Genomic DNA, 25,954 nt, shown 5'->3' with positions numbered 1-25,954 from the left:
TGTCATTCAATCTTAATCTAACCTATTTCATGGCATAGTTGTGAAGATAACAGGGAAAAGTTGGGTTTTCCTGGAGGAGAAAAGTGAGGAAGAAATAAAATATTTACAGAGAAAAAAAATTAAAGTAGGAAAGGCTTCTGTAATCCAGAGTATTTGAGTGTAGCTTTTAATAACAAAAGAAGCATTCACAATTATTATTTGGTAAATATTCTTTAGAACCAATCATTTAGCACTGCCCAATATTCATCCAGGTCTTAAAATAGTTTCATTTAAAATCCAGATTATACTTACCTTTTGCTTTAAAAATTATCCTTTCATCCCAAAACTGATTAAGCAATACAGCTATTTAAAATAATATCTGGTCTTAACATATCTACGAAAAGCACAGCACAATGCCCTTTAGTTTTCCGGATGCCTTTTGCTGTTCCCCCCGTAATCCTCAACTAGCAAGCACTGTGTTAGGAAAGGCTCCCATAGGGTGAGTAATGATTGCATTATATCATCTGTATGGAAAGCATCCCATATTATCTCTTTTTACATGTTACAAATTTAGGAGAATCTAGTCAATTTCTTACTAGCTAAGTCTAGTAATCTAAGTCTAGAGGAGTTAATGGATTCTACAGAGAAATGATTCCATCATCTAACGAAACACCCTGTTAAAGATATGTTTCTGGTAAGCCAGATACCATTTTTCACCCTGAGCAATGCTGGGATGAAGATACAAATGACTTTCATCTTAATGGCATCTTCATCATCATCATCATCTTCTTTTTCTTCCATGTGTTCTGAAGTATGTAATTCTCAGTTTCTGGCAGTTACTTGGCAGAAGCTTTTAGGCCAGTAGTGTGTGAGTTGATCCAGAAATTTAAACAACAGCAAATGAAAAGGGTGTGGTAGACTCCATTTGAGAGCCAGACATAGAAAACAACATTATGCATATAAAGTATGTGTTCAAGGGATTATTCTGCCACTTGGTTTATTATGCGAACTACAGCTTCACTACCAGTCTGAAACTTGATTCTTTTTGGGCCAATTGCCCCTTAAACTGTGACTGCTACTGGCAATGGAAAGACCAGTGGAAAGATCTCTGGGAACGTAAGATCTTTTACCAAATGGAGCGCAGCCAAAAGTCTGCTCACTGGTCTCCACATCTCCTCTCATCAAAACAGATGCCAAATTTTCAGCCTTCTAATGTAGCAGTACAGAAGAAAATCTCTACTGTTGCTCAATCTGTATCCAAATACCATTATATTAACTGAGGGACCTAGGTTTAGTTTATTTTTAAGTACATTTTTAAATCATCATCATTTTTATAAACCTTAACCCATGTAATTTAACCTGCAGAAGCAAAATGCTCTTTTCCTTTAGTAGAGCTACAGAAAATGGTGCTAAAAACAGAATATAGGAATGGCATTATTCTAACCACCAACTGCCTTAATTTTCTATGAAAACTTGTGTCTCATTGAATATAATATACTACACTAGTTAAAAGCAAATAAAAAGTTTTGTCCATGGATCTGATCCCATGGCAGATATTGTTCCTATTAGCATCCTGTTCTAAAAAGCGGGGAGGGATATATTTATTTGATTTATGGAATGCCGGAGTCCATCATAATTTTTACTATCATTCATCTCAGATAACTAAAATACTGAGACAGAGGAAGCAAAGAAAGCAACACTTCCTTGTGGCTGGCGAATAGCCATTTGTATGACAGAGGGTATAATAATAAATACATAAATAATACTTGACATCTTTTTTCTTTTCATGCTGTTTCATTTTAGTTTGTAAATCTGAGGATAAAGTGTATTGTTATTATTCTGAATAAACTTTTCCAGAAGTCATTCAGGCTAAAGAAAGCACTTTAAATAAAGAGCAAAAATTCACTGGGGACATATTGAAAGAGAATTAACACAGTCATACAGTCAAATTGCTTCAAACTGTAAATATATTTGATATATTTGATGCACTGGTGATGTTACTTAGCCTGGTAATGAAATATCTGCAAGAAAAGAACTAAGTTTAATAAATGCTAATACAGTACTATTTTCAAAAAGAGTTGCCTTCAAAAAAGGAAAAAAGAGGAACTGGAGAACTACAAACCAGTCAATCTGGCACTGATATCTGTGATGAGTCTACAATCAATCATAAACAGATTGATCTGTACGTATTTTGAAAATTATGTAATTAATCTCCATGGATTTGTCAAGAACAACTCTTGCCAGACTAATCTAATAATTAATTATTGATTGAGTAACCCTATTGTGGGAATGCTATAGACATAATATATCTTGATTTCAGCAAAGCATTTTAAATAGTACTCCATGATATTCTGATTAGCAAACTAATTAAGTGTGGGCTGAATGGCATGACAATTAAATGAATACACACAGCTGGCTCAAAAACTGCACTCAAAGTGCGCTCATCAATAGTGCTTCAAACTGAAGAGACCGATTGAGCATGGCACAGGATTAAATACTGTGCCCTCTATTCTTCAATATTTTGTCAGTGGAGGAAATGCTTATAACATCTGCAGATGACCCAAATTAGGGTAGGAAACTTAATAATTTAAGAGATAATAAAATTCAAAATGATCTTGCTAAAGAAATGGCCTGAAAGTAATATGATGCAATTTAACAAAGTACAAAGTTATTCCCTTAGGAAACAAAAAATCAGGTGTGCAAGTACGGGATGGAGGATACCTGGCTTGGTAATAACATGTATGAAAAATATTTTGTAATAGTATTTCATTGAAAACGCCCTATGAGTCAGCAGCATGACACAGCTGCAAAAAAGGCAAATGTAATTTTAGGTCGGATTGAGAAGAATCATTTTCAATTCAAAGGAAGCAATAGGTCTACTTTATTCTGCTTTGGACATTCTGACATGAGTACTATGTCCAATTCTAGGCCCCCCACTTTAAAAAAAAATCAGAAAAACTGGAATAGTTTCCGAGAAGGGCATGAACATTGTCAAGAGACTAGAAAGTAAGTACTTTCCATTGCATGAACTCATTCCGCAAGATCGTCTTTAGTAAATGCTAGGCTAGACTACCCATATCCCATCGTTTCATCCTTTTCGGTGATCCTTTTCAGTGATCCTTAAGCAGAGAATGATCAAGGACGGGCAGAAAAGCAGAAGGAGTAACTTCCAACTTTCTACCAGTTTCCACACTGACTGTGCTTGTGGATAGTTGGCAGGATGTGTTGGAAATAACACCTCCTCTAACTTGACTGACCCATGAAACTCTTGTCAGTTTGCTGGGACAGGGAGAAGAAAGGAAATTGCACTCCCACTCTCTTTTCTGGCATGTCTTCAAGGGCCTTCACCCTCTAGGGAGGAAGGGGGCTCACCTCTGCTTGCTGGTCACACCTCAGCCAGCCCTACTTCACCAGGAGGCCTCCAAGCCACTCATCTGTCTTTCCCTTCCCACCCACAACAATTAAGAGATTTCAAATTTCAACCTCAGTTCCAAAGCAGCCAATTGCTGCTTGCCTATTGGATCTAGCTATCAACTCACTGGGTGCATGGCCAGGGGAAAGTGGGAAAGAAATATGGTCCTCTTCCTCTCCCTTGTGCCATGCAATCTATGGGTTTCTGAAAAATGTAGTTGGAAGACATCTGACACTGAAGAGGTCACAATTTCCCCAAATGTCATTCCCACGGGAGTCATGTGTTTTGTAAATTAGCCCATTTGAGTTATCTTCATTCAATAATTGTTGCTCTATGTATTCCATTTTTGCCAACTGAAGATTACAGACATAAGAGTTTTGGTAGTTTATAGTTGTGGATGTTTACATTGGAAAATAAATTAATTAGATTAATATTACAAGAATATTACAAGAACTTACAAATCACTCATTATTTCTTCTTAAAGTCACACAAATCTACTTTAAATTAAAATGGTGAAGAAGACTGAACAATAGCACCAAATTAAAAAAAAATCCATGGAAATAAAATTAACCACTGAAATCATTGCTGGAAATAAAATAACATTTTAAGAAAGCTGAACCTTTAGAACAGAACAGACACTTTCTCTTTTGCTCTCTTTACAAGTGGGCGATCAAGTTCTTGAATGCGTATTTAATATTGAATTTCATCACTGGAAAAATAGCTCCATGCACAAGCAATAAATATCAACACCATAATTCTTTCAACAACACTATAGCATGTCTCAGGAAATGACAGCATGCTTCTGAAGAAAGCTGCGTCTCTCTTGCAGGATAGCAATCTTCCTCCACCACTGTCACTTAGAAATTAATTTGGTTTGAGATGAGCCCCTTTGCAACTCATGTACCCATTTTAGCTAAAAAAAAAAAGCAACAAAACCTAGCCATCCCATTTCAAGTAAGAACACCATAGGTAACATTAACGTTCCTGGATCTTAAACTTGTTTGCCAAAAAACTGTGTTCAAGGAGTTAAACTGAAAGCACGTTTCTGCTGTTGACTTCAAGTTCAAGAATGGACTTGATCGTTCTTCAGGGATTCCCTTTCATATGAGTCATTGTTAAGGCAGGCCAACCCTTCCCTTTTCTCTTTCTATGCAAGAATAATGCCATTTCTCAGGAGATCACAGCAGCTGAAAGATAGCCCAGAACGGCAGGCATAGTTCAAGACTTCAGCACAAAATAATGTTCAGTCAATTACAAATATCCAGGGGGGTGTCTGCATAACCAATTAGTATCATTTTTAGAAATCATATTCATTAGCAATAACAACTTAAAACATCGATACCCATTTAGCAAACCAAATGTACACCAAATAATAACTTTAAAAAGAAGTCTTTAGCAATGCCATCACTAAACTCACAAAAGAAAGAAAACCCTGGCCTCTTTGTCAAACATGTAAAGATTTAAAAATGATGTATTAAACTGTATTATTTCCTATGCATAGCAACCTGTCTGATTAAAGAACTTTGGCTTACTTTTAATAGAAATATTGAAATGTAGAATGACATTATTATACATACTATAATTGGTTCATTATTTAGATTATACAACAGAAACCACAATTTTGTTTGTTTGGTTTTGGTTTACTTGAAAAGGTGAAACCAATTATTGCAGTTTAAACTATAATATGGTTACCTATCAGATTATACACTAGGCCATTATATTTACTATCTGATGGAAATATTTTGTAAGAATATTTTAATCAGAATCCGGATCATATATTTTAATAAAGAAATCTTTAAAGTTTTGACGAAGCTATACTACCAGAACTCCATCCCCTATAGCTATGCTGGGTGGAGATAATGGGAATTGTTGTAGTCCAAACAAGATAAAGATTACTGCCGTACATTGCTATTTCAGACCACGGTGTTCTTGGTATTGTTGACTAATTGGCAGGTAGCTTTAACCATCAATCAAAGAAATAAATATAATTTGTTCTATCAAAACACTGCTCCAATGCTTTTCTTCTACACAACCTGTAACACTCTCCGATTAGATTTTCCAGAAGAATCTGGAAATGTCTAGTCACATTTTAGCCTGCCCCTTTCTGCTCTTCTTTTCCACATAACTCTCTTTGTTAACTTCACAACTGAAAATACCCTCTTGGGTTATCTTTATGCATTATCTGTTACTTGAAAAAATAATATAAGAAAGCATGGGTCTGCCTTGGTCAGCCTGCATCTCCAAATGATACTGTAGCTCAGGAGTGAAATTAAAAATTTTCCCCTACTGGTTCTGTGGCCATGGCTTGTTGGGGGGAAGTCATGTGACTAGGTGGGCCTCGCTAACTCAACATCACTCACTTTGAGGGGCTCCTCACCGGCCCCTCCCCTCCCCTCCCAGACATTCCTTGTTGTGAATGGCAGGAAAATGGGGAGGGGAATATTCCTGCCTACCATCCTTCCTTCAGTCTGTGCTGAGATTGAGGAATGGATGACAGCCAAGAAAATCCCCTTCCCCATTTTCCTTTCACAAAAACGGCTTCATTCCACCTGGTCCCCCACCATCCCCCTCCCTCCTGGGCACTACCTTAAAAGGAACAGGCTGCAGCAGCTCTGTTCTGAATGGAGGGAGAAAAGTTAGCATTTTCTCTGCTGCATTTAACATTGAATTCTGTGGAATATCGAGTGGCCGGAAGAGGTGAGCGGTGACCGGCGGGGCGTGGGTGGATGGGGCCAAGGAGGGGTAATTACTACCGGTTCGGCGAACTGATGCCCATAATCCCTAGCGGTTCTCCCAAACCCGTAGGATTTCACCCCTGCTGTAGCTCCATCTGAGAGTAGACAAGACTGCCTTACATGCAAAATGCATGTCCTTCTAACATATTGCACAGTTAAGAACAGTAAGGCTAACAGTATGGTACTGCAATCAATGAATGCTGAGGGTGGAACGGTCCTAATTATCACAGCCTTCTTCGAAGGACTGGTAGAAGTTTGAACATTTCAGGAGACAGCTTAAAGTTCAGGGGGTTCAGCAAACAGCTGTACAATGCCTCATTTGTGCCAGCATCACAGAAACTCTTTCCAAAACAAGAAAGCTTTAAAAAAATTGTTCCTCTTCATTCTTGCCTTCATTGACCCTGGCTTTTTATAATCCCACTACCCCATTTATTTAGCTGCCTTTTTAAGCTCCTCTTTGCCTGCGTTATTTTTACTCAACTCCCAATTCTTCTAGCAGTTTGATTCTAAAATAGCAGACTGAGAAGATCCTGAAAAGCATCGGATGTTTTCAGATCCTTGCAGATGAAAATAGAGCTTTCCAGAAGAGGAAGAGGAGGAAGTTCAGGTTGGAAAAAGTCAGGCAAAAATTGGTGTAACTTGTCCCTAGAAATATATGTCTTTGCACTCCACTTCTAGCCAAACTTTTGGTGTAGCTTGGCCATCTTAAATGAGTAGTTAATAACAAAGTTTCCAACTTCCTAACAGTGAGGACAGTTAACCAGTGGAACAGCTTGCTTTCAGAAGTTATAGATGCTTCATCGCTGGAGGCTTTAAAAAAAGAGATTGGACAGCCACTTGTCTGAAATAATATACGGTCTCCTGCTTGAGCAGGGGGTTGGACTAGAACAGGGGTCTCCAACCTTGGTCCCTTTAAGACTTGTGGACTTCAAATCCCAGAGTCCCTCAGCCAGCAAAGCTGGCTGAGGAACTCTGAGAGTTGAAGTCCACAAGTCTTAAAGGGATCAAGGTTGGAGACCCCTGGACTAGAAGACCTCCAAGACCCCTTCCAGCTCTATTCTAATTAAAATTATAATATTATAATTTATTTTCTTTTTTATTGTTGAGGGAAAACTAATTTCTTGAGATTTACTTGCTGTCATTAATGGACTTTGCTAACTATTTAAGTAGTTTTACAGCTTTCCATATATTAAAATAAATAAGAATAGAATAAAAAACACAATGATATGCAGCACAAGAAACAAATTCTTATTCTCTACTTAAAATAGAGAATTTGAATAAAAATATTTACAGAGCCCAGGATGGAAATTCTTTCTAATCAGGAGTTTGTTTTTAGATAATCTACACAAGAAGGTGATTTGTTATGTATTCTCCAAATATATGTTTATTAAATTATATAAAAGAATGTATAATTACATAGAGAGTACATAAACTATAGTATAATGAACACAATCTTTATAGGGATAGATTATAAATGATTTTGTATTCTGGTGCTTTTATTAAATCTGTTTTGCTTTCTATAATGGTTGACAAAGTTCTTCCCTCCCTCTATCACAAAACGCACACAAACTTTAATTTAATTCTCAGAGATAATTTTCTGTATCTCCTGCTGGCTCTCCTTATATTCCTGGCTAAGTGAGGTACTTGGTTTTTCAATTACTTTAACCTGGTAATAAGAGACTTCAATTTATTCATTAAGTATATTTTACTTACAATAACTACATGTGCACAAAAGATAGACAAATTAGATTTTCAATTCAACTATTTACCCACAGATATCATATTAGTGGCTAGATCTTATAACCCCAGACAAAGGATCCCCAATTTGAGGTGGGATGATAGATTTAGATTTTAGAGACCACGCTGTGGGTTCTGTCACAAGATGGCTGATGCAGCGTCCATTCACAAACATTTGCTAGGGCCAGAACTAGTTGAAAAGCATCCGTTAATGTACCCTTGCTACTTTTGCTCTTTTTTTGGGAATGGGGCAGATAAACACCCTTCCAAACAAAACATTTGGCTACAGCTGACCATTTTCATTTTCCAGGAGAATCTTTGGGACACCCAAAAAATTTCTGGAAAATGAAGATAGTTGGAATTTAGATTATTTATTCCATATCCCAGCTTTCCATTGTATTAAATGAAAATAATATTTTAATCAAATTAATAGTCAGGTGAATCAGGAGCCTGCTGGGTATCAAGAGAGATATTTAAAATCATACTGATGATGCTAAACTTCATCTAACATCATCAGTACATAGAGATCACTTCAGGAAAGTCACTGTGATGATAACTGAATTTCACCTGTATTCACATAATATTACAGTCCCTAAAAAAATCAGACAGTATTTTTGCCATCACCTGCCAACAATATAGTTTGCTGTTTAAGTAGGCCCAAAGACTAATATCTCTACAAGAGATTAAATGGATACAAATCTGGAACCAAAAAAGTCAGCATTCAAAAATGAACAGTTACTAATTCCTAAACATTATTTTGCTAAAGTTAAAATATTGTTCGTTCCAAGCCACTTTTAGTAATCTTCTCCCTATACTCTGCAAACAGAACCTGTATCTTAATGAGATTCACTACGTTTTTTGGAAAGCTGGGCAAAATGGAAAAGATGAATACTGTTTATCTACTTTTTTCTACTAGCTTTTTTCCCTCTCTTTGTGTATAGCTATTTCTATCCAGCAAAAGTATGTCTAGAAATCAGGAATTGAGCTAAATTTGTGAGTTAGACTTATTGAAATCTTCCTTTTACCCTTTTACACACACAAACATGTGTAAATAATTGTATTAAGAAATTATTTTTGTTTTATGCATTTTAGAAAAACAGAAACACAATGAAATTTAGTTCCAAGTGCACATGTTCGGGATCTGTCTGATAAAGTTACTCGTGAAAGCTTATAACATAGTTGACCTAAATAATAATATAGGAGAGTGTGATTTAAAAAGTACAACACTGCAGCTGTATATTTACACTGGCAACTTAAGCATAAACATTGGTAGTGTTTTAAATACCTGGAGCCTTCTCCACAAATATCACTTTAGAATCTTGAAGAAAGTTGTGTCCGCTCAGAATTATTTTCTTTCCACCCATCACATGGTAGCTATCAATGCTCTGCTTTTCAACCAGAGGCAGTTCCTGAGCAGACCTTTGGGCTGATGGAGATTTAAAAAAAAAACCACAAATAAAATATGAATATACACATACTGGGGTTTAAGGCTTTTTAAATATTCTACTTTGGGCAAACGACATTTGTAAATTTTTAGTAGCATTTCATTTGAGGAAACGGTTGCTGAGTCACTTGTGCCTTAGTCCAATTTCAAGATCTCTTTGGAAGAACAGTACAGTGTGTTTATTTTTGCCATCAATTATTCCCAAGAGAAATTCAATATTTTGAATACAAAGTACTTCTTTTTCTGGAATTCAGAGTGACAGAACAACTTCCATTTTAACTCCAAACACAAACACACTAAGAAAGAAAAGATACTTACAACATTCAATAGGGTTGGAAGACGCTTGCAAAGAAAGGGTTCTCCCATTAGGTTGAGGGATATGAACACGGAAGACCAGCCGAACTCGTGTATTTTTCCTCCCAATGTCAGTTTCTCCTTTTCTTAGTTCAATGTCTGAATTTCTAAGTTTCAGTATTCCAGCACAGTCAATGCTATTCAGAAAACAACAGCAGCAAACAATCCATTTAAAATGTTGCATGTGTCCAGAGTGACATCTAAACAGTTGGTGTGTCTTAGCTAGTTTAAGAGAAAAAATTTAATTAAAGGGCACAAGGAATTCTTAAATTATTTATTCACAGAACTAAACATATTAAAAAAGTCTCTTTTCCATTCCTTATTAATTTATTAAACCACTGGAGTTTTAGGCTTGGATTTTGAAAATCATGTTACATTTGCCATATTGAAAGTACAGAATAGATACAAACCCAGGTTGTGCCTGAAATCATGCTTGGAGCTCTCAGCCCACGAAGCATGTCATAAACTGAAAATAATAGGCAAACACAAATGGCTAACTGGTTCCAGCTCAGAATTCAGAAGAAGCAAACCAGGTTTGAACAATTATAGTAGCCTTACTGTCCTTTCAAGTGTCTGGGATTTGAGGTTGATTCAGACATACTGATAAACCAAGGTTCTCCTTCCTTCCTTTTTGCCTTATAGGACTAATACAAATGATTCTTTGCTGATACCAATGAAAGAGAAAATTCTGGTTTGCCTCAAATTAGGAAAGAAGGGAGGTAATGATTACATATCTTGGGTAAATTATGTATTTGCCCAGAAATTTCTTGAAGACTTCAAATCATGTCTGACATGTATATTTTTCACTCAAGGGCCTGTACTTTTTGAAGTTTTATTACACAGAATTTCTATAGGTGAATCTTCCCTAATAAAAATATTTCAGGACTGTTATATGCCTGACAGACAAGAAAAGAGCAACTAGATTTCAATAATGCAGAGGACAGCTGGCCATATGCTACGTTTATACAAATTTGACTCCTTGCCATTCGGTTTGGTGGAATAAAGCCAGTCCCACAAGCAGTTTTAACTAGAATTTGGCACAAATCTTCTGCTATAAAATATCAAGAATGGTCAGAGCTGTCTCTGTCTTGGTTTTCAGGGAAAAAAAAGAAAAGGGGGGAAAATGTTCTATTTGATGAGTTGCTGTGGTAGCAAACAAGTCAGTTGGATTTGAAACACAGCCAAACATCATCACTCCTAATGGTGAATCAAGACTGCTAATGAAGTCAGGATGTTGCACAGTCTGAGATCCTATAAGTGAGCTAGCAAGAACTTTGGTGCCAAATGCATCATGGAGCTATAATGCAATGCTTATGATGATGATGTTACTATCCATTCAACTGTGTCAGATTCTTGGTGATTCTATGGGCCCGTTCTCAACATTTTCTGATCTTGTACAACTTTTTTCAGTTGTTTTATGCTCTTGCCCATGTTGGGCTTGGTGGTATCTAGCCACCATGGTTTCTGGCGGCATCATTTCCTTTTACAGCTGCCCATTTCAAGCATAGCCATATTCTCTGGTAATTCCCTTTTTAGCAATGTTTATTCTGAACTGTAAATGTAACAGCAAATACTAATTTGCACTATGGAGTTGTTACCACAATGTTAAGACCATTTCATGTCTTAGGTGCTTGCTGTCCCAGATTTAGGATATTAACACTTTCAGATAAGAGGATGAGAAAGGGACTAATAAGAAGATACTGTAGTTCATGATTAATCTTTCTTTCAAGGCTTTGACTGCTTATAACTGCAATTCCTGAGATGGAAGACGGACTGCAATTCCTGAGACGGAAGATGGACTGCGATTCCAGAAACAGTATAAATATGTTAACACAGCTTTATTGATCCAAGTTGTTTGAATCACATACTTCATTAATTTTGACATTCCAGCAAACTGCAGTGCTATTTATATATAATTAAATGGACACTAGGCTAAACCGGTTACTGCCCAGTGAGTCCTAAGAGTTTCAGGCAGTGAGATTTTGATAATGATATATAATAATTATGATTAAGAAGCTGATCCTGCAGCCAAGCCAAAAGGAAAAACAATTTCTCTTAATATGTATTATCTTGTTTAGACAGTGCATATCTAAATGCTATCTTACACATTTTGCTTTGTAAGAATATTGATGGTTTGCTCAAATTTAGCCATATTCTTGCCACTACTAAAATACAATCTTAGGCATATTGATTCAGAGTTATTTGCTTGCTTTATTCATTTTTAAATTGTATGTCCATTTTCAAAACCACGTTTTTCCATTTTATTGGGTCTGATTGCTGGATAAATATGTTTCTGATTACAGCTTCCATGTGGTACCACTTTATAAGTACCTAAGTTTTTTTTCTTGATCACTTTCTGTGACAATGTGCCTTGCTATTATTTTAGCTCCCTGCCCTCCAGCTCCATGTGCCATTTAATATTACAAAACATTTGCAGATGTTATTTAAAATACACACTAAATACACACAAACCAATTTTTAACAATACCCGGGTGCACAATGGCAACAGAGAAAAGGAGTGAGGTCTTGATTGTATAACTACCTGCCACATTGCCTTTTTTCAAGTGAGATAATTTGGGGCTAGGAAAATTATCATAACCTATACAATTATTTATTTGAAATATTCGCATTTACTTCCATTTTGGTTCTACTTGCACACATTTCTCTTGGGCAGAATGATCACTCTTTACAAATTAAATAGATTAGTTTTTCATTCTTAACACTGTCTGAAGGTTAAACATTCCACGAGACAAGATTCTGTATATATTTCCCCTAATATTTGTGTGTCTCATTTAGTTGCAGCTTCAAAAAAATCCAAACATTGCTTAATTTTTCCTTTAACAAGAGACACAACATTCGGTTTCTCTTTTCTTTGTGAGAATGCTAGCAAACTTGTTTCCTGCAGAATAGACTGCGGGAATAAGGTGGTATCAGGTTAAGAACCTAAAACAGGAGCTGAGGTAGGAGATATTTACAGCTCTGTAACTGATATACTGATTTTAAATGGCAAGGAAGCATATGTTTGTGTGTGTGTGTGTGTGTGTGTGTGTGTGTGTGTGAGAGAGAGAGGGGGAGAGGGAGGGAGGGAGGGAACAACAACCAGTGTTTGTTAGTGTTGAATAAAATATTCATACATTTTATTCAGCATTAAAAAAAACAGTAAAAAGATTTTGGACCAAATTCTGCAGCTTGAAATATATATATAATTATTAATTTAATTAAAAAAACAAGACAGACAGAACCCTATCAAATGCTTTGACATAAAAAAGGAGGTTTTTCAATTGACCAATGGGAAAACATGTGGATGAAGGGAGTGAATTTACATTATGTTACAACTTTTACAAAATGATGTGTAGATAGTACTTATCCCTGGATAAATTGGCTAAAATGTATAAAGGAATAGTTACTGTAGGTTTAACACTCAAATAGGAAACTTCTACCATCTTTGGTAGATTTGCAAAAGAGCTAAGCAATACTGCAGTAAAATTAGCAATGTAATTCAAAAAAATCTTGAAAATTAATGTACAACTCAGATCAAAAACTGTGAGGGCTTATGTTTCCAACGTAAACATTGGAAAAATCATATGGTGTTTTATTGTTATATATGACAACTGCAGCACAACTTTTATAAACTCAGTATTGAAAAAATCCTACACTACTTACAATAGAGAAATGGGTAATAAAGATGACAGAACCGGCAATGATGCTTACATTAATGGACCTTGTGAGAGATAAAACACTGAAGAAATTGATCTATAATTGGAAGTCCTTTGTGGACTTTTTTGGAGATGAGAAAAATTCAAATTTTGACATATGCATTTGACAATTGATAATTTTTAAAAAGATTTTTTTCCCTCTTTCCTTTTTTTGAGGAAAATGGACATCGTATTACAGTCTTAAACTAAGAGCTGAATTGAAGTGTGCCTTATGTTCTTGAAAGATGGAAGTCATTCATTATTTATATTTTTGTTCTCCTTTATTTCTCTTCATACCTTATTGCACTTCTTCTGTTCTTACTTTTTACACCTTTTCTTTTGTTAGTTTATGTTGTCTTTTACGTGTAAAATTTAATTAAAGTATAAGACGGGACATTAAAAAGGAGACAGGCCTTACATTGCTTTCATGTTGTTTTCAGGTAAAAGTGGAATTTCCAAGACTTTGGTGTTGGAAAGTATGGTTTCGTGGCTGGTTGTGGAAACAGTCTTCCCTGTGATCCGATGAACCTGGTAGAAGGCATGGGGCCGCAGCAGGCGGTCATCAGCTGTCCCGATGAAGAGCTGTAGTGTGAGTGGTTCACTTTCTAAGTAACCATGTAGCTGGAAAGAGAATATAAAGAGTTCCTGCTGAGCACCATATATATATCCACAACTAGGAATTTATTAATACAAAAGGCAGTCTAATTGAAGGAGAAACCAGTGGCAGGGCTAAGTGTTAATCTCTCCCTACCTATTGACAATAGGGTACATTCATTTTCTCTTGGGTTTTTGTTTTTTTTGTAGTAATATAATATTGGATCAATACAGGCAGTCCTTGACTTACAACCATTTGTTTAGTGACCGTTCAAAGTCACAGCGACACTGAAAAAAGTGATTTAGGGCAGTTTTTCACACTTACAAGAATCGCAGCATTCCTATGGTCATGTGATCACGATTCAGACATTTGCCAACTAGCTCGTATTTATGACGACTGTAGTGTGCTGGGGTCATGTGATCACTTTTTGCGAACTTCTGACAAGTAAAGTCAATGGGGAAGTCAGATTCCCTTAACTTAAAAACTGTAGTGATTCCTTAACAACTGTGACAAGAAAGGTTGCAAAATGGGACAAAATCACTTAACATCTATCTTGCTTAATAATGGAATTTGTGGTCATACGTCAATGACTACTTGTAGAAAGGTGCACTTAGGGAATGTCTCATTATTTTACATGACTTAGAGCGTTTCATTGAGGCTTTGAACAATGCTGCTTTAAATTGCTAGAAATGTCATCAACTCTGGGAGTTGAAGTCCACAAGTCTTAAAGTTGCCAAGGTTGGAAACCTCTGGTTTAGGGGACAAAAAAGCCCTAGTCTTTCCTATGTGCCTACAGCTCATCTTCCATTGGTTTGGAGAGTCAGAATGCAACCAAACACTGACAATGCAGAAAACCAAAACAATATAACAACATCTCTGCTGAGCCTTTTAAAGCCAAACATGTGACTATGCCTACTTAATTCAATGGGACCTCTTCCCAGGTATGACTAGGACAGCAGCTTAGAGATGCTTTCCCCAACCAAGTGCTTTCCAGAAATCCTTGGGACTGAAACTCCTCTGGTTTCTATAAGGAGGATCTAAGTTTAGGAGTTACGATCCCAGCACTTCTGTAGAATGACATCTCAAGAAGGAAACTGGCTTAAAACACAGAATTGGAGTCAATCAACAGATAAGCTTGTGTTGTGTTTGGTTCTGTCTCTGGGGCTGTTGGTTCTGTCTCTTTATTATCTAGGCTTAATAGGAAAAAGGATGGATGAGCTTTTATTCTCTGAAGCAGCCTTCCCCAACCAGGGGGATATTTCCTACTTCCTTTCTGCCCAAATAAAAAGTAATTCTTACACCAAGCATGATTTTCAGTGTCTCTTTACCAAGACTTATTAAGTAGAAAGGGATGGGGTTACAAATAATTCTGGCAACTGAACTATTTCCTATCTACAACCAGTACAATATATTTGAGAAGAATCTTCCTCATCTTTCTATTTTATTTTTACTGCCTTTCTGTGAACTGCTAGGTAGGTCTCCTCCCTAATTCTGAAGGACCTTATAGACAGTTGTATACAAAACCATTTTCTGAATCCTCATCAGTCTGGCTGCTGACTAAAACATTGGTATCTTCTAGAAGAATGAACTTCAGCTCCAGGAATTTACTCTTATTTATTATTAGAGTGCTCAACAACTGGGCCACATTTATGACCATTTGTAGCATTCTGCATTTTACATTGTTTTGCCAAAACCTGGCATTTACTTCCATTGGTTTAACGATTGCCATAAAAAAGGTTGTAAAATAATGTCGGTTACACTAATTACAACCTTGATGCACAGGCTCCATTAAAGTCATAATTTGAGTATTACATGCTCATTTTATTTTTTTTCTAAAATTGAATTGTTGTGATTCTCTTAAGGATCCTAATACTGCAGATGCCTTGAACTGCTGATAATATCTGATTGTGTAATGAAACATCTGCAAGCAAACAACCAAGCTCAGAGAGCACCAAGAACTTCACATTTCAATCCTGAGATATTTGCTTCTATGGGAACTTTGGATGTTGCTAAAGAATTCAGGCCACAACATGTTTCAGTTGTATATGTTGCCAAGTTATCATTATAGAGAGTCACGTTCAAAACTCAATCTCTCAAGATCTTTAAAGGAACCAACAGAAATCAAGTGCTTCAAACTCTTGTTTTCTTGTTTGCATCAAGCTTCCAAGAATACATCTTTCCCTGCTAATTTCAAATACGAGATATCCCACAGCATCAATTTCTCATTGATTCCAGATCAAAATGTAATTGCTAATCTATTCATTACCAAATCTGTTTGGCAGCTTTCAAGACTGGAAACAAAGATCCCTGTTTAGTATACCTGGATTTTAAAAGTTTCTATAATTTCAGAAGTGCAACAACATTTAGACTTCCCTCCCTAAACAGGAGAATATTCATAGAAGGTCCTATTCAAAAGGATATAGATACTAAACTAAAAGCCCATTATAATCATAATGTGATCTCAATTTGCCAAGTTGAGGGGCTTTAATTTGGTAGAGAGACCTTCTTATTAACATCTCTGTATAAAGTATATAATGGGTATTAAGCGTGGAATCCCTCTTAAAATATATGTATATTGAAGTAATATTCTTTTTAATAACAATGATCTCCTAGAGACTTAATGGAAGTTTCAACTTTTGAGTCTACTGATATTGGAACTATACAGTCAACAAATTGGGTTATTTTTCAAAAAAAAATATTAACCCAAGTATTTTATGTTCATGCAAAATTTACGTCTGTATAAATTGTAAATTCTAATCTCTTGCAGTAACCCACAAATATAAGGACAGATAAGGTGACTTTTTCTAGTTAAAGGTACAACCAAAGTATTAACTGTACAACTTCAATAAGCTTATTTGCTGCATAATTATCCAAGTCACAGGTATAGAAATATAGCAAATAAATGTTATCTTTCTTTAAAAAGGGGGTAATTTAAAAATCTTTTGTATCAGTGTCCAAACACTGTTGCATGGAGTGTTCTTCTAATTAGGGAGGTTGCGGGATAGATAAGGGTGTGGTGTGGAGATTCCTGAACCAACACATCATTCTATTGTTACATTCTCTAAATAACCATTGCATTGCACTAGGTGGTTTCAACTCCACAAAATGTTAGGAAACATGGGAATATGGAAGGAGACTGTAGGTTGTTTTCTTCTCTTGTCTACAAAGCAGTAACCAAAAAACCTTCGGAATATTGGCAAATCTTTATTTGCAATGATTGAAAGAGCTGCCATAACAGGATGGGAAAGGGGGCCAATTCACTTTACAAATAATGCGGAGTTGGGGACATGGGCAAAGCTTCATTAATCTAAGATGTGTTACAGAGCCAATCAATTGACTGCAACTTCCACTACAACTCCAATTGGCTCTAGCTTGGCCAATGACAAGGCTTGTATACTAGTACAGGGTAGGCAACTATGGCAACTTTACGGCCTGTGGACTTCAACTATGACCTATGGACTTCAAATCCTGAGCTATGCTGGCTCAGGAATTCTGGGAGTTGAAGTTCACAGGTATAAAGTTGTCTACCACTATACTAGTAGGATATAACATTGTCTAAATACAGAAATCACTACATGGAGTCAATTCAAAGCTTATTAGGTATATACAGAAAGCCTTAAACTGGTGTGCAGCTTGGGATGGCATTTTCCTTTAGAGCTTATTTACATTAGCACGGGAAAAGGTGTGTTTTAAATACATGTGCACATTTTAATAACTAGACTTGTTACATTGTCTGTCTTAAAATTATTTGTGTATCATCTGCTGAACTGCCTGCATAATATAAAAACAGGTATTAATATACAGTGGGAAAATGGAAAACAGTATTATTTAAATGAATTCTTATGAACTACTTAGTAATATGGCTTGTAGCCAATCATAATGCTGCATTAATTTAAAAAAACCTCATTGAGCTAAAGCTTCAATAACAGACAAGTTCAATGGTTCACATCTATTTCAACTTGATATATAGCCAGGATGAGTGGGACTCCTTTTCTACCTGTTCTCAGCAAAATTCAAGAATTCAAGTGCCACAAGAGAGGAAAATGTATCATTTTACTATATGTAAATACTGATACATTTCTTATGATTTGTAGGATACCTTAGTGAGTTATGAGCAATATCGTACTTCTACAATGTGAGGCTCGGTTTCCAATAAAGATATATAATGATATAGCATGGGAGACACAAACTCTTAACAAATTTTAAAAAGTGCATCTTTGACAAAAATCACCTCTTCTTACCCATCTGTATTGAACTTCATTTGGAGGAACATCAGATGATTCAAAATTAATTAAAAAATATCATTACTTGTTATTATATCGCTTGCTAAGGGTAGGCATTCTACCTTCATCACACAGGGTAGTGATGGCAGAAGACTGGAAAATAGACAGATATAAGTAGACATATTTAGTTACCATTTTAGAACTATGGCATAGACCAGGGGTGTCAAACTCAAGGCCTATGCGCTACATCCGGCCCACAGGGTGTTTAGATCCAGCCCACAGCCCGCCCCTGGAAACAGCAAAGGACCGGCCCACAGTGCCTTGGCCAGAGAAAAGAGAGCTTGTGAGGGAAAAAACAGAGCTCCAATTTCGCTGGCAAAGGGCTGCAAGAGGCCATCGCAGCTAAAAACAGAGCCTGGGAGGGCCGCACACGGCCCTCACGAGCTCCATTTTCACTGGCAGAGAGCTAGCAAAACAAACTACTAGGAAAAGTGGCATCTGATCACACAAGTGACATTGAGGTGGCCACATCCACCCTGTCCCCCTGAGATCAAATACAACCCTGATGCGGCCCTCAATGAAACAGAGTTTGACACCCTTGGCATAGACCATCTATGATAGACTTGATTTTAAAACTTGTAGTTCTGCCTGAAATATTACCTACAAAGGTTAAAAAGGTTTCTATGACATAGACCAGTGATGGCTAGCCTTTTTGCCGTTGCGTGCCATAAGTGAGGGGAACGTGGGGGATTCACATGGGCGTGTGCCCACACCCATAATTCAATTTCCCCCATGCCCCCCCACACATGGAGCAGTGGGCCCAGTAGGCCCATTTATTGCTCTCCTCGGGCTCCAGAAGCTTTCTTCACAGCCTTCCCCACCCCCACCCCCACAGCTCTTCAGAGGCCAGAAACAGCCCATTTCCCAACTTCTGGTGGGCCCGGAAGGCCCGAAAATCAGCTGGCCAGTGTGCACATGCACGCTGGAGCTGAGCTAGGGCAACGCTTGCGTGCCCACAGATATGGCTCTGCGTGCCACTTGTGGCATGCGTGCCATAGGTTCACCATCATGGACATAGACAGTAAATCTTTTCCTCTGAGCACTAGTACAATACATCCATGGCTGTTCTTATTCCAGTTCTGAGTCCAAGTGATGAGCAGGACTCTTGCTCATATACAGCAAGTGCTAGCACATGCTCCAAACGTCTGGTGCTCCCTTTGTGTAGCAAAGCAGAAAATTGGCCTGTTAGTTTTTCAGCTCTACAGTTCTTGACTAAGAAGCCTATGATCAGTACAAGAGTTTGTATTTCTCTGACATTTATCGCTACATATCTTCTCCTTCCCTTTGTTTTTAATTTGAAAACAGATCTTGCAATTCTTTAGGCTACTTATTCAAGCCAGATGTTTGCTGATAAATATATTATGTGCTTAGTTAGCCACTTACATCAGGCCCAGAAGTAGGCTTAGAAAAAGAATTAAACTGTTGTCAAAACCACCTACTTGTGTGTCACAATATAAAAACTTGTTCTCACTACAAATATATCAAACACCGATCTCAAAATGCGTTTACATTTGGCACTAGCCTGGGAAAAGCATATAGATCCGTTTTTCCCAACCCTTTCCCCCCCAAATTTGCCGAATCTAAACTCCCATTATTTGCACTCAACATGGCCAATATGAGAGATTCCTTCCTTCGTTTCTTCGTTTCTCTCTTTCTCTTTGTTTCTTTCTCTCTCTCTCCTTCCTTCCTTTTTTTTCAGCTCCATTGACTGCATATTTTCTATATTATATTACACAGCTACTACCATATTATGTATTAAATAAAACATGATATAGGAATTAATATTTTAAAAGGACATAATGAGGTGCTTAATTTTACACTACATTCCCATTTCCATTACTAGAATAGATCTAGTGGTATCATGTTTTTAAAGTAGGAATCCATCGTTTTCCGATAGGTTTTGCTTACAAAGACCTCCAAGAAAGATTTCCAACTTGTTACATTTCTCAAATTATTTCCTATCACACTTTACAGAAATAATTGTCCCTCCCCTCTCCCGTTAAGCTAATAAAACTTCAAAATGGACCAGTTATAATAAATACAGAAGACCATTATGTAACTGGAAAGGTGAAATTAGCATTCTATGTTGTGAGGAATACATTAGGAAATCATTTAGGAACTTTTCTTTTCTAAACTACTAGGAAAAATATTTTCCCAATAGTGAATATTGTAATTTTCTCTACTGTTTTATAGGATTGCTTTTATGTTTGTGTATCTGTTGTTTTTGTGTTCAGTAGGAAAGGGAACTATATATGCACATACACACACACACATATTTTCCACACATGCTCTGGAAGAGTGAATACTGTTCCTGGCTGGCAGTACGGGAAGCATGTGTCACGTATTCTATTTTTATCCTTTTCTTTTTCTAACATGGTCCCAAGACTAAGGTACCACTATCAGTCTTTCTGTGACTAAATGCTGCTGACAGAGAATATTCTGCGACATTAGAACAAAACCTGAAGAATCACAGTTGACTCTCTAAATGTTCTTATGGTATTTTATAACATATAGCTTATCATATAGCTAACAAATATTACTAGTGACAGCAACAACCAAATTTGATTGATCCTAATTTGAACTTCTTCAAGAAAAGTGAGCATTCTACACATTACTGAATGGTAATAAGGCAACCTAATGAAAAGCATAAAACTTTTTTAAAAATGGAATACATAAATCTAAAGAAACATAGGAAGCTCCAATGGTTATTGCTACTGATAAGGCAGCTAATGATCCCTTTCTTAACATTGATAATCTATTTGACCATTTTAGTAAAAGAGCTAAATATATCACAAACATGTTGTATATCCTCTACCTGGCTTTATAACTTCTATTCTTTTTGTGGTAAAATAATTAAAAAAGTCCTAAGCCATCTTAGACAGAACTTCAATAAGTGTCCTCAGAGAAAGCCCAGCACTAACTCAGAGGGAGAAAACTTAGAGGTGATGAAAATACCCTCAAAACAAATTAAAGAATTAAGAATCTTCTTTGTGTCTCACAAATCTGCTGTTTGAACTAGTTGCTTTATCAGACAAAAAAGCAGAAACAGTCAGAATTTGCCTGAAACATTTCCCAAAATATATGTGAGATGTCACTTAAGCTTTTCAACTACATCCTTAAAGCAGGCTTATTTAGCCTATAAGTAAAATCATGTAAGTGAAATGATTGCATATAAGACTTCCTCTATTCAACAGTCTTTACTCTACCTTCTTGTTCTGTTATTCCTGCTGTGTATATGTGTATATGTATATGTATTGTGTATATGTAGGGGAGAGAGAGAGATCTGCCCTTATACTTTTTAAAGTGTCGTGCACATAGATAACACTATAATAATAACTATGACTCATACTCCAAATGATTCTAACAAAGCACTATTTTAAATTAACACAGCACATTTTACAAATTCACTTAAATTGATCCAGGGTTATCATATCATTTACTTTGTAAACAAAGTGCACACAGTGGACTCGGTAATAACAATACAGAAGCTTATTCAATTTGACTGAACCATAGCTGGGGAGAAGCCTCTAGTGGCATTATTGAAGCAGCTGAGAAAAGCTGGAAGCTATTTCTGTCTAGACAGTAAATATGTGTCATTGATAAATCACAAAACTCTTTTCCTTAGTCTGCCATCTGGGAAACTGAGGACTTAGCCCCTGGATGTAGTAAATTCTTTACAGTTACTAGCACACAAACAAAACAAAACCATTAATTAAGAATAAATCTGTAAACCATACCTGCTGAATTGGGATTTGAAGAAAACTTCTAACATATCAGAATAATCATGACTTTATATAGCTTGCTAAGTCTCAAATGAAGTTTGACACTGAGCGTGAGTACTCTTGAAATGAACAGGAGCTGCATAATCAGCACAAATCTCAATCACTTCCATGGAGTCTAGATAGACATTTGTGGCCTTTATGTCCATATCTGAAAAGTTCAGAGGCATTTCTGGGAGGTAATGAATATCCTCTGAATCAAAATCTCTTCTCCAACTGCCTTCCACCCATAATATAAAGGAAAATATGAAACGCTTAGCCTCTGCCAAATGAAAAAAACTTAATATTACAGTTTATCTGCTAAGCCCAGATCATATGCCTGAAGGAACAACCACATATATAAATCTTGAAATTAGGTTCAAGAACCAATTGATGAATTATCTTGAAATGAAAGGGTACTTAAGGAAGTGCTATTTTTAGGGCAATGTTCAGAAATAGGATTATTAGGAAATGAAGGCTAACAGCAGCACAAACTAAGCTATTTAAAATAAAAATTGCGATGTTTTATATTCAACATTGCAATGTTTTCAAACACGTGTGCTTTGCATCCAAACAGCACAATAAATAAAAATGTATGCATATGATGATATGCCTCCAGGCAAAGGTTGTTCATACCTGTATGACAATATTAGTCATCTTAATGCCAGTGTGCCCATAAAGAACCATTAATCTCGAGTAATAGAGATGTTTTGCATTCAATGACTGGCTTAAGAGGTATTTGGGCAACCTTCCAGAATAAAATGGTCTTTGCAGCTGCTGTATTACACTACTTTTCATGACCAGGTAATGTGGAATTGGGCTTCTTAAACATGCTAGAACATGGACTGAGAATTGGGCTCAAGTAATTTTTATTTTTTTCATGATTTGTAATTTGGATGGGAGTTGGCAAAGCCCCTATATACTCACTAAAGAAGACATTTGTTTTTTTAAAAAAACAACAAATTTCTTTAACCTAAGTAATAACGAGTCTCCATAAATATTACTTTTCTTTTCATTTAAGCCCTATCCCATCTGATTTCAGAATTTTAATTGATGTAAATTTTACATCAACTTAAGATCCCTAAGATCACATCCATATTTTGAGTTGCTGAAAATTACAACTGTATTGTGTGCTGATTTCATCAGACTGCACACAGAAACTTTCTCTTAATTGTATACAGCTCTTGTCTCTACTTAAACAGCTACTAATATAGGAGCACACGAAAGGCTCTGCTGGGTTAGACCACAAGGTTGCCTACTCTAGCATTCTTCTGCTCAGAGCCCAACCACACGTCTTCGGGAAACCCACAATTAAACACTAGCTTTCTGCTCAGCTTCTCCAGCAATTGGCAATGAGAAGTTTCTCTGACACTCAAGGCAAATTCATAGTTTACTGCCTAATCCACTTTTCATTTTCTCCAAATCAGTGATCCCTTACGTTAATGCGTTTCAAAGCTGAATTGTGTGTGGTTATCTCTCATGATTTTTCCTTTTCTGGAGGCTATCTAATTAAGTCTCCAGAAAAGAGAAACTAGTTATGCATTAAAAAGTGCTTATTGATGTTATAAGGAACTGATCTTCTATCCTTAACGATGTTATGGTTCCATTTTGGGGATGGGGAAGAACAAGCTTCAGCTCAACCCATCCAAGACAGAGTGGCTGTGGATGCCGGCATCCCGGTACAGCCAGCTTACACCATCGCTGACTGTTGGGGGCAAGTCATTGGCCTCCCGGGGGAGGGTTCGTAACTTAGGTGTTCTCCTGGACAACTGGCTGTCCTTAGAAGAACATATGACGGCCGTCGCCAGGGGATCTTTTTATCAGGTTCGCCTGATTCGTCCCTTTCTTGACCGGGATTCCCTTCACACTCATGCCCTTGTCACTTCCCGCCTGGACTACTGCAATGCTCTCTACATGGGGCTCCCCTTGAAGAGCACCAGGAGGCTCCAACTGATCCAGAATGCGGCTGCGCGGGTAATAGAAGGGGCACCGCGATGCTCCCATATAACACCGCTCCTGCGCAGCCTGCACTGGTTGCCGGTGGTCTTCTGGGTGCAATTCAAGGTGCTGGTCATCACCTTTAAAGTGCTCCATGGCACAGGACCGGGTTACTTACGGGACTGCCTACTGCCACCTATAGCCTCCCATTGGCCTGTGCGCTCCCATAGGGAGGTCCTCCTCAGGGTGCCGTCAGTCAAACAATGCCGACTGGTGGCCCCCAGGTGGAGGGCCTTCTCTGTGGGGGCTCCAGCCCGATGGAATGAGTTGCCTCCGGGGTTGCATCAACTCCCCGAACACGAGCTCAAGACTTTCTTATTTCACCGTGCGGGGCTAGCTTGATGAAATTTTAAGTGGGGTTTTAGGATTGTTTTACTCTAGTTTTAATTTTAATTGGCCATTTTATAATCAGATTTTTAATATGCTTTTTAATTTGTCTACGTGCTTGTTGTTTTTACTTGGCTGTACACCGCCCTGAGTCCTTCGGGAGAAGGGCAGTATAAAAATCTAATAAATAAATAAATAAATAAATAATTTTTGATTTGTATTATTTATGCAATTTTTAGGAGGAAACACTTCCACAGTGGATGAGCTAAGGTCTTGAGCATCACCCATCTAAAAAGCTGAATGGAAGATAGTTATCTTGATTTAGGATAAAACACAAGCATATGTAAAGGTGGTTTTTTTGAACACAGTTCCGAAGATACACCAAGTCAATGGTTCTTTGATTCCATTATCAAAGTCAGTGTGAGGTGCCTATATTGCCCTTTTTTTGTTTCATGCATAGGGAAGATGTGAGAAGAAAATAATGAACTGACTTCTTGAAGAAATTAATCTCTGAAAGTTTATGCTATAAAATATAGGTTGATCTTAAAATTATTAGAAGACTCTTTGGCAACTCTTCCTAGAAGTAGCAGTTCTTCTGCAGGTTGCACCCAGATGGGCAAAATTTTCAAGATAATTATGTAATCACCAATTAGCAATTCACATATAAGCACTGTGTCCCTGGGTCACAGGAGGATAAGGGCAGATCAGTTTGAAACTCCTAATAATCAACTGGGGGGAAATGTGAACTAGAGTGACCACAAAAATCAACAGCCAACATCATGGTTTGTTTTTTCTTTGTAAGAGGAGATGTGAAAATTAGAAGGGCTGAGCAGGTGTCAGGTGTCTCTTTTTAGATCCTCTATTTCTCATATGGTAGCAAGCTGCATCCAGTTTCTTTTATTGTCCCCAATGCTTAATGATCTGGCTTGGCTGTTTGAGAGAACTGAAAAGTTTATCCACATCCCTGTACAAAATCAAGCTTACAGGATATGGGTGTTCTACAGTTCGCAGCCACTGTACATCATCTGGCAAGACTTTGTAAAAATGGTGAAGATACAGCAGGTGTATTTTGAAATCATCAAGGGTCTGCATAGGGGGAGAGAAGGCAAGAAGCGTCCTGACGTAATGAAAATTAGACAAGGGCGGTTGATCATAAAACAGTATGTTGATTGATTATTATTAAGACAAAGTTTTATAACTTCATTAACACATTCAAAGGCCTTCCTGTGAAAAGGAAGCTTAGCTTATTTTAAATGAGGCAGTCCTTTGAGTAGATAACATTAGAAGCTATATTTAAAAGTTTCATTTCTGTAAATATTTGGATAAAAGTAAGTACTGGGAAATACCACATCATAACCATATTTTTTAATGAAGGTAAAGTTTCAGTTTCAGAAAATGAGTGGAGAAGGAAACATCAGACGAACCACATTGTGAATCAGAAGTGCAAAATGCTGAAGTTACTGGAATTTGATAACACACTTCTTTAATAATGTAATTTTAAGGATTTGAGTTATATTTTTTATATATTTAAGAATCTCATCTGATATATAAATTAGCCTTTATATTTCTGAAAAGAATGTTTATTTCTATGTAAAAGTTGGGGAATAAAAATCAATACCATCTTAATTATCCCACTG

At 36.9% G+C, this 25,954-nt stretch overlaps 1 protein-coding gene across 5 annotated transcripts in view; it reads right to left on the bottom strand.

Moving 5' to 3' along the window:
- Positions 1-25,954, bottom strand: part of NFATC1 (nuclear factor of activated T cells 1) — a 138,174-nt gene that overhangs the window by 55,712 nt on the left and 56,508 nt on the right. For 4 of the 5 annotated variants that reach the window (XM_058175265.1, XM_058175264.1, XM_058175263.1 and 1 more), the window contains exons 4-6: positions 13,775-13,977; positions 9,626-9,798; positions 9,149-9,289 (exon numbers count right to left, since the gene is read on the bottom strand). In XM_058175265.1, coding sequence (XP_058031248.1) covers positions 9,149-9,289; positions 9,626-9,798; positions 13,775-13,977 — 517 coding nt within the window. Of the gene's footprint in view, positions 1-9,148; positions 9,290-9,625; positions 9,799-13,774; positions 13,978-25,301; positions 25,425-25,954 lie in introns of those variants that run through there. The other variant, XM_058175267.1, reaches the window with a different exon arrangement.

Source organism: Ahaetulla prasina, chromosome 3 (genome assembly GCF_028640845.1).
Source record: "Ahaetulla prasina isolate Xishuangbanna chromosome 3, ASM2864084v1, whole genome shotgun sequence".
Classification (NCBI taxonomy): Eukaryota; Metazoa; Chordata; class Lepidosauria; order Squamata; family Colubridae; genus Ahaetulla; species Ahaetulla prasina.
This window is presented reverse-complemented; position numbering and strand designations above follow the sequence as displayed.